Source organism: Eptesicus fuscus, chromosome 2 (assembly GCF_027574615.1).
Source record: "Eptesicus fuscus isolate TK198812 chromosome 2, DD_ASM_mEF_20220401, whole genome shotgun sequence".
NCBI lineage: Eukaryota > Metazoa > Chordata > Mammalia > Chiroptera > Vespertilionidae > Eptesicus > Eptesicus fuscus.
The window spans coordinates 1,175,999-1,188,582 of NC_072474.1; the positions used below are offsets into that span (position 1 = coordinate 1,175,999).

The 12,584-nt window shown below is 38.9% G+C and overlaps 1 protein-coding gene across 1 annotated transcript in view; it reads left to right on the forward strand.

Annotated features, from left to right (window-relative positions):
• Window positions 1-12,584, forward strand: part of MYO9A (myosin IXA) — a 321,663-nt gene that overhangs the window by 201,034 nt on the left and 108,045 nt on the right. Inside the window, exons 17-18 of the mRNA XM_008151369.3 lie at window positions 7,115-7,258; window positions 8,578-8,617. Of these exons, the coding sequence (XP_008149591.2) occupies window positions 7,115-7,258; window positions 8,578-8,617 (184 nt within the window). The remainder of the gene's footprint in view (window positions 1-7,114; window positions 7,259-8,577; window positions 8,618-12,584) is intronic.

The window sequence follows — 12,584 nt, forward strand, 5'->3', positions numbered from 1 at the left end:
GAGTTTAGTATGCCATGGAGGCTTATTACAGGTTTCCCTTAAGTGGAGACTAAGTAGTTTATTTAAGGATCTTATCCTAAAGAGCAGGGGCGGTGCCAGGGCTGACCAGCAGACCCTGAGCAGTGGATGAATGATTACTCTGACACACATTTCTGTGAAAGGGCGGGCTAAGGGACTGCCTGGCTATAGAAACCAAACAGCCCCATTCGCCTGCCTCTTTAGGCTTTTATTGTAACAACAGCTTGAACTGAAATTAACTATTAGATACTATCAGCAGGGTAAGTATCCTTGAGAAGACACATGCATCTGCAGTGTCCTTTAAGCAAGGACATCTGAGGACTAAGCATAAAGATTCCAGTCAACACTCGGGGGCTCGTACTTGTTTGGAAAAGTCAAGCCAACTCCTGTCCTGTGCTTCCCCACAGGGTGGGCTTATAGGAGTAAAAAAGGGAAGGATGGGAAACCCAATTAAGAATGCATTAATGAGAAGACACACAGATGGCCAACAGACATGAAAAGATGCTCAACATCACTAATTATCAGAGAGATGCAAATTAAAAGGACAGTGAGTTATCACCTCACACCTGTCAGAATGGCTACCATCAACAAGTCAACAAATGACAAGTGTTGGTCAGGAGATGGAGAAAAGGTAACCTTGTGCACTGATGGTGGGAATGCAGACTGGTGCAGCCACTGTGGAAAACAGTATGGAATATCCTCAAAAAATTAAAAGTGGAACTGCCTTATGACCCAACATTCCACTTCTGGGAATATGTCCTAAGAAACCCGAAACACTAATTGGAAAGAATATATGCACCCCTATGCTCATTGCAGCATTATTTATAATAGCGAAGTTACGGAAGTGGCCTAAGTGCCCATCTATAGATGGGTGGATAAAAAAGTTGTTGTACATGTACACAATGGAATACTACTCAGTTGTAAAAAGTAATAAAATCTTACCAACAGCATGGATAGCTTTAGAGGGTATTATACTGAGTGAAATAAGTCAGAGAAAGACAAATACCATGTGATTTCACTTACATTTAGAATCTAAAGAACAATATAAACGATAAAAACAGAAACAGATGAATAGATGGATAGATACTGAGAACAGACTGTTGATTGCCAGAGGGGAGGGGATTTAGGAGGATGGGTGGAAAAGGTGAAGGGAAGGGATTAAGAAGTATAAATTGGTAGTTACAGAATAGTCATGGGGACATAAAGTACAGCATAGGGAATCTAATCAGTAGTATTGCGATAACTATGCATGGTGCCAAGTTGGTACTGGAAATATTAGGGGAACACTTTGTGAAGTATATGATTGTCTAACTACTATGCTCTCCACCTTAAATTAATACAAGATAATATTTAATGTAAACTGTAATTAAAAACTAAAATTAAAAAGAAAAGCTTAGGCTTCTCTGGATTTTTCAGAGGCAGTGTAATCTGCCTAAGAGGAAAATACACGCTGGAACTAATGGGAAAAAAATAAAAAAGAATGCATTAATGAATTGGCTATTGGTTACTCAATCCTGTGGGACCCGTTGATAAGTTGAATAATTTGTGTCTCAGGACCATCTGTTTGTCTTGGAGAAGAAAGGAGTAAGATCTTATCCAACAGAGATTTATATAAGTACAGAGGAGAAGCCTACATCATATAAAAGGAGCCTGAAACCAGGTGCTATTATAGCATCTTTTTAAAACTGTATAAAATATGTGTGTGTAACCCATCACAGTACTGTTTGCAGCAGCAGTAGACTGAGGATTTTAAATGGTACATATGACGTGTTTAGTGTACCTGTTTTATGGGAAGCTCCTATTGTCTTTGTACATTAATGTAGCATTTGATATAAGAGACTACACAAAACACTGTACATTAGGAAGCATACCAACAAAATAATCCTTCCACTCAAGATCAGAACCAAAAAATCATTAATGCTACTGTAGCCACCTTTATTTTACTTTGTGATCATTTCCCTTCCTCACATTCCACAGGTACCTGTTCTCCAGAATTTTATGTTTATCATTATTGTGCTCTAAAAAAGTTAGTTTTATAATAAACTGAAGGCCCGGTGCATGAAATTCGTGCATTCGGGGGGGGGGGGGGGGAGTTCCCTCAGCCCGGCCTGCGCCTTCTCACAGTCTGGGAGCCCTGGGGGATGTCCGACTGATAGCCGTCAGTTGGAAATCCTTAGTGCTGCTGCGCTCACCAGCCATGAGCCCGGCTTTTGGCTGAGCGCACTGACCACCAGTGGGCAGCTCCTGTGTTGAGCATCTGCCCCCTGGTGGTCAGTGTGCATCATAGCAACTGGTCATTTGGCATACAGGCAGTCCTCGGGTTATGTCAGACTCTACATATGTCGTTTCGTGGTTATGTCACTATCTCCCATTTATTTATTAAAAAAAAGTTTCATCATTTTAATGTATGTACATATGTGCTTTATGTTTTTTTTAAAAAATATGTATTTTATTGATTTTTTACAGAGAGGAAGGGAGAAGGATAGAGAGTTAGAAACATTGATGAGAGAGAAACATCAATCAGCTGCCTTCTGCACACCTCCTACTGGGGATGTGCCTGCAACCAAGGTACATGCCCTTGACCTGGAATCGAACCTGGGACTCCTCAGTCCGCAGGCCGACGCTCTATCCACTGAGCCAAACCAGTTAGGGCTGTGCTTTGTTTTTTATTATTTATTTACCACAAGTAAAGGTCAGGAGTTGTTATCTTTCTTTTTTTTACTGTTTCACTTCATTACTACTGTGTATGTGCTCCATGTGAGTGACATAGGTGCTTATGTAGGTGGGTTCCGACCTACAGTGAAAATCGCATTACGTTGCGCCGTAGGAACGGATCTCCGACGTAACCCGAGAACCTACTGTATAGAGCAGTGATGGGCAACCTTTTGAGCTTGGTGTGTCAAACTTCACCAAAAAACTGAGCATAACTCGGGTAGTGTGTCACTTTGAGGACAAAACATTATTTCGCAAATGTTTCATCCTCAGGAGCAGCAAATGTTTCATCCTCGGCATGGCCGCCTCAGCGGCCATGTGTCATCAGAAATGGCTACGCGTGTCAGTGCTGACACGCGTGTCATAGGTTCACCATCACTGGTATAGAGTTTAAATAAAGAACTAATAGGAAAATAATTTGTAAGGTTATGTTCCATTTTTCAAAACAGGACATTTCAAAAATAGTACAAAGGGGAAAAAAATAGTTCATTGAGTCTCATGTAATCTTCACTCAGTTTTCCTTAAGTGACATCTTATATAATAGTAACACATTATCAAACCCAGGAAATTCATATTAGTACATTCATATTGACTGAACTACAGTTTTTTCACCATTTAAAATATGCATATATGTGTATCTGTAGTTTTTTGCAGTTTTATCTCATGTATAGATTTTTATAATTTTTATTAATATTTTATGTGCATCAGTATTCATAGAAAAGCAAATCTAGCAGCAGTTGTACTTGGGGGCTTATATTCTGTTAACAAAGAAAAGGTTATTTGGGCTTCAGGGAATGATTAAAAAGTGGGGAAATGACTAGGAAATATATGGGGAAGCTAATGGAAGTTGTTTTCATAAGGTTTGTTTATGCAAATTCATCTCAGTGTCAGTTCTATGTCTCTGATGAGAAGAGTTGCTCTCCTTTTCCTTGTAAGGGAGAGAGGGACACCTTCACAAAGGGGAATTTCTGCTTTGCTTTTGAGGGCAGAGAACAAACTCTCCCTCCCTGTTATGTGTGGATTCTCAGTTCCTTTCAGCTAAAAATAATCCTTATGCCAAAGTAGCATATTTTGGGGTTATATAGCCTAACCCTCTTAGTAATTTTTTGAGGTTAACTTTTTTCTCCTAACAGAGTGCTTAGTCTGTCAGGTTGTTACATATATCAGTAGTTCATTCCTTTTATTTCTGAGTAATTTTCCTATTTTTAAATAAGGTTGTCTTAGTATTTTTGAGTGACTTATTTATATATTCCAGATATAGTTTCCTTATTAGATATATGATTTGAAAGTATTTTCTCTCAGTCTGAGATTTAGTTGTCCTTTCACATTTTTATGGTGGTGTTTTGAAGTGGAAAAGTTTTTTATTTTGATGAAGTCTAATTTATCTATTTTTTTTGGCTATATATTTTTTTGGCTATATTTTTTGTCATATTTAAGAAATTATTATCTAAGCCCATGTCACAACGGTTATGTTTTTTCCTAAGAATTTTATAGTTTTAACTCATAAATTTAGATCCATTTTGAGTTTATTTTTTGTATCTGTTATAAGATAGAAGTCCAACTTCATTCTATTGCCTGTGAAGATCCAGTTATTTCAACACCACTTGTTGAAAATACTGTTCTGCCTGGCTGGTGTGGTTCAGGTTGAGCATTGACCTGGTCAGTGCACATGCCCAGGTTGTAGGCTTGATCTCTAGTAGGGGTCATGTAGGAGGCAGCCGATCGATGATTCTCTCTCATCATCTCTCTCTCTCTGTCTCTCTCATCTCTCTGAAATAAATAAAAACATATTTTAAAAAAGAAAATACTGTTCTTCCCCCATTGAATTATTGACATCTTTTCAAAACTCATTTGACCATAACTGATAACATTTATTTCTGGGTTCTCAATTCTCTTCCACTGATCTTTCCTTATGCCAGTACCATGTTGTCTTGATTACTGCAGCTTTGTATGTGCTTACACATCAGGAATTATAATTCTTCCAGCTTTGGTGTATTTTGTAAACATCATTTTGGCTATTTTGGGATTCTTTTCATTTCCATATGCATTTTAGGATCAGCTTGTCAGTTTCTTAAAAAAAGGCAGCTGGGGTTTTGATAGGGTTATATTGAATCTGTAGATCAATTTGGGGAATATTACCAGCAAGGCTAAGATAGAGTAAGCTGGGGAAGAGTGACAGGAGATAAAATTGGAGGCCATGTTACATATACCTTTTATATTATACTAGAGGCCCGGTGCATGAAAATTCATGCACTGGAGGGGGTCTCTCAGCCTGGCCTGCCCCTCTGACAGTCTGGGAGCCCTCAGAGGCGATCAGGGGAAGGCGACGCCCCATCATACCTCTGCTGCTGCCACTGCCGGCAGCACAAGCCTCGGCCGGCCCTGGTTACCTGAGCCTTGGGTGGCCCTGGGGGGCTGGGCAGCCGCCATCCGAGGCTTGCCTGCACCTCGGGTGGCAGCTGGGCAGCTGGGAGGCTGAGGGTGTACAATATATTTTGTCATGTGTTTATTATTTGTCCCTTTCCACCTGAATTTAATCCTCGTGAGGGTAGAACTTTAGTATGTTAATTGTATGTGCCCACTGCTAGAAAAATAATTGACATTAGTTGGTGCTCAATAAATATTTTTGAATGTGTGAAGGTATATTCTGCATTTTCATCAGTATCATATTTTAATTTTCATACGTCTTTTGTTACTAATTTTATCTTTTCTATGCTTACTTTTTATAGCATCTCGTTCTTATTTTATACATGGAATATTTTCTCTCTACTCTCCAAAAAGAATGATAGCTTTAAAAATTTTTTTCTTTTCCCTGTCTAGCCTTTTTCCTTCAAGCTATTTGTGTCATGATTGTTTTGATCTGTATGTTTCATGCTAGGGACTTCCTTCAGATGTCTAATGAGCCTTGGTCAACTGTTCATATTTAGGATTGAGACATTGAAATGCTAGTTGGAATATCTGATTAGTCTCTGGAACTTATCGGTATCTTTGGGTCTTTCCTCTTGGCATAATCAGATTTCACACAAAAGTTTATTCTAATTTTCTGCCTGGAGAATATACAGTTGACCCTTGAACAACACAGGAGTTAGGGGCACCGACCCTCCTGTGCAGTAAAAGTTACATATATAACTTTTGACTTTCTAAAAACTTAACTACTGCTAACATAAACAGTCTATTAACACAGCTTTTATATGTTACACATATTATGACTATTCTTACAAGAAAGTAAGCTAGAGAAAAACAAATGTTATTAAGAAAAAAATACATTTCCAGTATTTATTGAAAAAATGTGTGGACCTGTGCAGTTCAAATTTGTGTTGTTGAGGGGTCAGCTGAAGCCCAGATGCCAGCATTCTGGAGCCAGCTGGGTAACAAACTGAGACCTCTGTTTTCAGTATTTCCTTTGACTTCTGTATAACACACATAACACACCCATCCTCCATTGTGCATGGTTTTCTCTTTCATCCTCTTGCTTATGTAAGTGAGGGATGGTCATCTGGCTTCATGGAGTTTTAAGTGCTTCTTAACCTGACTTTCAACTAGTGCTCCCATTTTTAACCTACATTTTCACCACTTCCAGAGGTACTTGCTACTTCCAGTTTCAGAGCCTTAGGGGAGTCCTGCAGAATAAATAGAGATCTTTCTTAACTTTCCCCACAGCCAATTTAAGGTTTAGTACTGAAAAAACTATTTACTCTCTACATCTGCTTTCCATATTTCAAAAATGTGTTAGGGTTGTGTATCAGTATATTCTCTTAAGTGTTTATTCCTTTAAAAGTTATTAATGCTTTTATGGGTTACTGGAGGAATTCAAATATGAATGCAAGTTACTGTCTACCTGGAAAGCCCCCTGTTAACCCTTTTCATTGTAATCATTGATAATTTTATCTGTTTTGTTCATTCCTATATCTTCAGTGCCTAGAATAGTGCTCAGCCCTAGTGGACATGTGTGTAATAGTGAGACCTCCCAGGAGGAAATGAAATATTCCACAATGGGATGGCCTATTAAAATTGGAAATTCCTTTAGTAGCATTTGGAAGTTATAAAATCTAACAAAGACAAAAGCCTTTACATTATATTATATACTGATTGTTAAATGGTTACAATATATTTAAAGACAGCTGTATGATATGGTCATCTACATGCACACTTGCATGTAAATATGCTAGAATCCATAGAAAAATTTTGTTTTGAATGAATAAAAGATTAGTTTAAACTGACTGATAATCTCTCTGATTAAAAAAAAAACCACGCTGCTGGTTTAGCATTTTGTCTAAATTAAAACTTTAGTGTTTAAAGTTTCATTTTACTTTTTAAAGCAATTTAGAGTGTTAGAGATGTCTCAATTAACTAAAGCAAATTGTACTATATTTAATTTTTACAGTGATACATTTGATATTGCCTGGAATGGCAGAACTGGGATTCACCAGAGCAGACTATCAAGTAATACCTCCTTGCTTGACAAAGATGGGATATTCGCTAACTCAGCTAGCAGCAAACTATTGGAAAGAGCCCATGGAATTCTCACGTTAGTATTCATCAGTGATGTGGATTGCTTTATGTGACAGGTTTAAAATCCTGGGTGAAAAAAGGGAGTGATGGAGATACTACTTCATGAGTAGAATTTTGAGTTAAAACAAGATTAAAAAATACTCAACTTTTAGAGCTCTGAATCTTATGCATTATTAAGCTGGTATGTTTTTGTTTGTTTTCATCTCACCAGGAGAATCATGGTTGAATATATACTCATTATAGAGATGATTCTTTATTGCTCTTTTATGTACCTTACATCCAGAGAGAGAAAATACTACTAGCCCTTTCTAGGATTCCTGGTCTTTAACAGCAATTGTCCTTCAATTCTGGCAGTCCTAACCGATTGGACAGGAAAATTCTCTAAGAAAAGGTGAATGGTACCACATAGAGTGATAGATACGTAACACTTATCCAAGCCTGCCATTCCTCATTACCTGGTTCTAGAATTGGTTTGAGGACATAGATACCCCATGCATGGTAGACCAGTTAAAAGTTGTTAGCTACCTGTATTAACATATTCCAGATACTTCCAAAGCATAGTTTTGGACCATTAGCTGGAGGTGTGACTAAATTGGATTCCTTAATCCCTAAGTTATTGTTTAACAATGTCATATTTTAATTTATGTAAATCTTGCTATAATCCAGAATTATGAATTAACTAATTTAATTCTCACAATAACTCTAAGAGGTTGGTGGTATTTTACATTGTCATGTAATGAAACCAAGGCTTAGAGAGGTTAATATCATACCTTAGTAGGTGAAAGAGCTTAGATTCAAGCCCAGGTCTTTCTGACTCCCCCACCCACATTAATCAGTATTAGCTTTTATTATCTTTCTTTCTGTGGCCATAATAAAAAATAATGGTCTTGATGTAAGTATGTTTTTGAGTTATGAATAAGAAAAAAAAAGAATTTTTAATTTAAGTTTTAGTGAAAAGTACATTTAAAAAATTCATTAAAATATAAGCATCTATTTAAACTTTAAAGTGACAGAAACAAAACTTCTGTAGTCATAAGAAATTAGAGACCTATTAACATCCAAAAAAATGAGAGTTTAGCTTTAAATATACAACATTGTTATTGATCATCAGGCATAAGTCTGTTTATACCTCTATTACAGAGCAGGCGTCTCTTTCCTTGTTCTCTTTTTCCTATCTTTCCTTCCTAAAGGTGCCTGCTTAGTAGAATCAGACAGCATTTTCATGTAAATGATCTGTGTCTTGGAAATGGGTATATAACCTGTTGTTTCAATAGAGACCTTGAAATCATTCATCTTTACAATAGTTTTTTTTCTGTGTATGATTTATCTGTTTAGGAGAAACAGAAACTTCAAATTGAAGCCTGGCCTTCCGAAGGTGGGTATTATGAAAAATCTTCTTCCCTTTGGTGTCCTATTTCATAATTATATTTTTATTACTTGTGCAAACAATCTTTAGAAATCAAAGACAAGAGATACCTTATTTATACCCAAAATAGGGACTGTGTGCATTCAGTTAAATCCATGTTAGAAGTAAGATTGGATGTTATAAAATGGCCAAGCTTGATTATTCAGGTAGGTATTTATTTGTGCTATATCTTTTTTCCTAGTATTTTAAAAACCTCTGAATAAAATGCAAATTTTTATTGAGTAATTGCCTCTTTACATGAGATCTTTTTATTTCTTCTTGAGCCAGATTAATATCAAATTCTGAATTTTACTTGATTTTTAAATAATTTCTAATTAGACCTTGCCTAATTCTTATTATCATTAGCATTAGTTAAGTTTTTCTGTAAAGGTCCATATAGGCTTACAGAACTATGGTCTCTGTTCTAACTACATAGCCCTGCTATTGTAGCACAAATGTAGCTATAGGCAATACATAATTGAATGAGTGTGACTGTATGCCAATAAAACTTTATTTTTGGACACTGAAGTTTCAATTTCACATAATTTTCACATGCCCTTAAATATTATTTTAATTTTTTCAACCATATAAACCATATAAAAAATAGTGGGCAGGATTTGGGCCTTGGTAAAATCCTGTAGCCTCTTTCATATCTTGCTATATGAAGCATTTTTACATGAATCTATACAACTTTTATAGCTAGTGGAAATAAGATTCAGTCACTTGTATTCAAGGCACCTCTTATTTTATTGAGATTGGTAGGCTTTAAAATGCTTTATTTTTACTACAATCCCAAACAATTAAACATCAGCAAATATTTAAAAAATGTAGCTTTCAAAAGCCCTTAGCCTTCTGTTAATACAGTTCTCTTTTTTAAAATATATTTTTTATTGTTGATAGTATTACAAATATCTCCCATTTCTCCCTCCCCAAACCCTCCCCCCCCCAGGTCTCCATTACCCTATTGGCGGTATCCATGGGCTATGCATATCTATACTAATAAAAGGATAATATGCCAATTAGGGCAGGTGTCTTCCAGATGAACATTCAGACGTCCTTCCGGACAAAGCCGCAGTGGCTGCCTGAGACTCAGGCAAGCCGCGAATGGCAGCTACTGCTGCCCAGAGCCGGCCGGAGGCTCAGGGAGCCGCACTCGGCTGTGAGACCCGAAGCTCAGGCAGCCATGGTGGCCGCCAGTGGCAGCATCAGAGGGGTGATGGGGGCAGCGCCTTCCCCTGATCTCCAGGTCACCTCCGGCACAGGGAGGCCAGACTGCGGCTTAGGCTGGGGGCCGAAGCAGAGGTTAGAGGTGATCAGGCTGGCTGGGGGGGCAGTCAGGGGCAATCAGGCTGACAGGCAGGCAGAGGCAGTTAGGGGCAATCAGGCAGGCAGGCAGAGGGGTTAGGGGCGATCAGGCAAGCAGTCAGGTGAGTGGTTAGGAGCCAGCAGTCCCGGATGGCAAGTCAGACATCCCCCAAGGGGTACCAGATTGGAGAGGGTGCAGGCCGGGCTGAGGAACCCCCCCCCCCCCAACCTTGCACGAATTTCATGCACTGGGCCTCTAGTCCGATATAATAAAATGATATGCTAATATGCTAAGTGTCCAGTCATCCGGTCATTTGTTCAACCAATCAAAGAGTAATATGCTAATGATATGCTAATGCCACTCAGCCACTCGCTATGATATGCACTGACCACCAGGGGGCAGACAGTCGACCAGTTGCTATGACATGCACTGACCACCAGGGGGCAGACGCTCTGACCAGTAGGTTAGCTTGCTACTGGGGTCCAGCCGATTGGGACTGAGTGAGATGGGCTGGACACGCCCTGGAGCCCTCCTGCAGTCCCTCCCCGGCTGGCCAACCTCCCGTGTCCCTCCCCGGCCCCGATCATGCACCGGTGGGGTCCCTCGGCCTGGCCTGCATTAGTCCCTGCTTTGGGTCTTATTTTGTTGGTCAATTCATTTTGTTCATTGAATTCCACAAATAAGTGAGATCATATATTTGTCTTTCTCAGTTTGGCTTATTTCACTTAGCATAATATTTTCTAGGTCCATCCATACTGCCCCAAAGGGCAAGAGCTCCCTCTTTTTTACAGCTGCATAGTATTCCGTAGTGTAGATGTCCCACAGCTTTTTTTATCTATTCATCTGCTGATGGGCACTTGGGATGTTTCCAAATCTTAGCTATTGTAAATAACGCTGCTGTGTACATAGGGGTACATATATTTGTTCTGATTGGTGTTTTGGGGTCTTTAGGATATATTCCCAGAAGTGGGGTCACTGCATCAAAAAGAAGTTTCATTTTTAATTGTTTGCAGAAACTCCATACTGTTCTCCACAGTGGCTGCACCAGTCTGCATTCCCACCAGCAGTGCACGAGGGTTCCCTTTTCTCCACATCCTCGTCAGCACTTGTTGATTTTGATGATAGCCATTCTGATAGGTGTGAGGTGATATTCCACTGTGGTTTTAATTTGTATTTCTCTGATGTTAGTGACTTTGAGCATTTTTTCATTTGTCTCTTGTTCATTTGTATAGTTCTCTTTTTATTGTACTTTCCCTTTTCTCTCTTAGAATTTATTTCCACTCAGTTATCTTTTGATAGTACTTTCTTTTTTTGTCTCCTTTTTCATCTTTAATTCTCACAACACCCTGTGAGGTGGGTATTACTAAGATATGATTAAATGAATGAATGGTTTCAAATTAAACCTCAACAATAGCTCTGTTTTCTGATCCTCTTCCAGTTGGACAAGCTTCTTACTTGACTAACTCCCTTTAAGGCTTCCTGATTGGGTGGGCAGGAAGAGAGATCAGGGAACAGGCACCTGCAGCCCAGCTCAGGCACCCATCTCTCAGGCTCCTGGATGCTCAGCCGGGGGGTCTGAGCTGCTTTCAGATTCAGTCTTCTTGTGCAGCTTTGCATGCCTCTAGCCTCAGGTGGTGGGCCCAGGCCTGGCTGGCGCTGGGGTCTTGGCTGGGATGTTGTTCTGCCAGTGGACACAAGTTAAGTCAGACGGTATGACTACAGTCAAGAGAGAATATTTCCCACATCAAGATGTCAAACAACCGCACATCACTCTGGGGAGTATACACCTTGTAAAAAATGGCTTTAGGCACCATCCACTTAAGTGAGACTCTTGCATCTCTATTCCAGATACAGTCAGGGTCTTTGTAGATATCTCTGGCCAAACCAAAGTCACAGGTCTTCACAATGTCATCATTAGCTAGAAGAATGTTCTGAGCAGCCAAGTCCTGATGAATGCATTTTCTGGAAGCAAGGAACTCCATGCCCTTGGCCATTTGGAAGCTATAGCAGATTAGGCTCTCCATGATGAAGGGGGTGCTTGCACAGGTTATTGGAGTCTACTTGGTGAGTTATTGTGGCCCCCAGAAGGTGGCTGTTAGTTCTTCCTCCTCATCAGATTCACTATAGCTCTTGTTCTCCATGATTATTACAGATAGTACTTTCCCTTTCCCTCTTAGAATTTATTTCTGCTCATACCTTGAAACTGTCACTTCTGTTAAATCTACTTTTTCTAACATGACCTCACTTTTAATTTCCAATTTTTTACTGTCAGTTGCCCTGTTGTACATTTCTACTTTGTTGTACATTCCTGCTCATCTTTCTTTCTTGATGCCCAGAGTGATTTTAGTATGTCATTTCCTTACTAAATTTTTAGTCACTAAGGCTCAAGACATGAAGTTAGTCTTAGTTTTCCTTAACCTGAGCAGTATCTTCTTCTTTTTTTAAATTAAAAATTTAATTTCAATTACAGTTGACTTACAGTATTACATTAGTTTCAGCTATACAACACAGTGATTAGACATTTATATACCTTACAAAGTGATTATCCTGATAAGTCTAATACCCGTCCGGCATCATTCATAGTTAATACAATATTACTGATGCTATTCCCTATGCCAGTGATGGGCAACC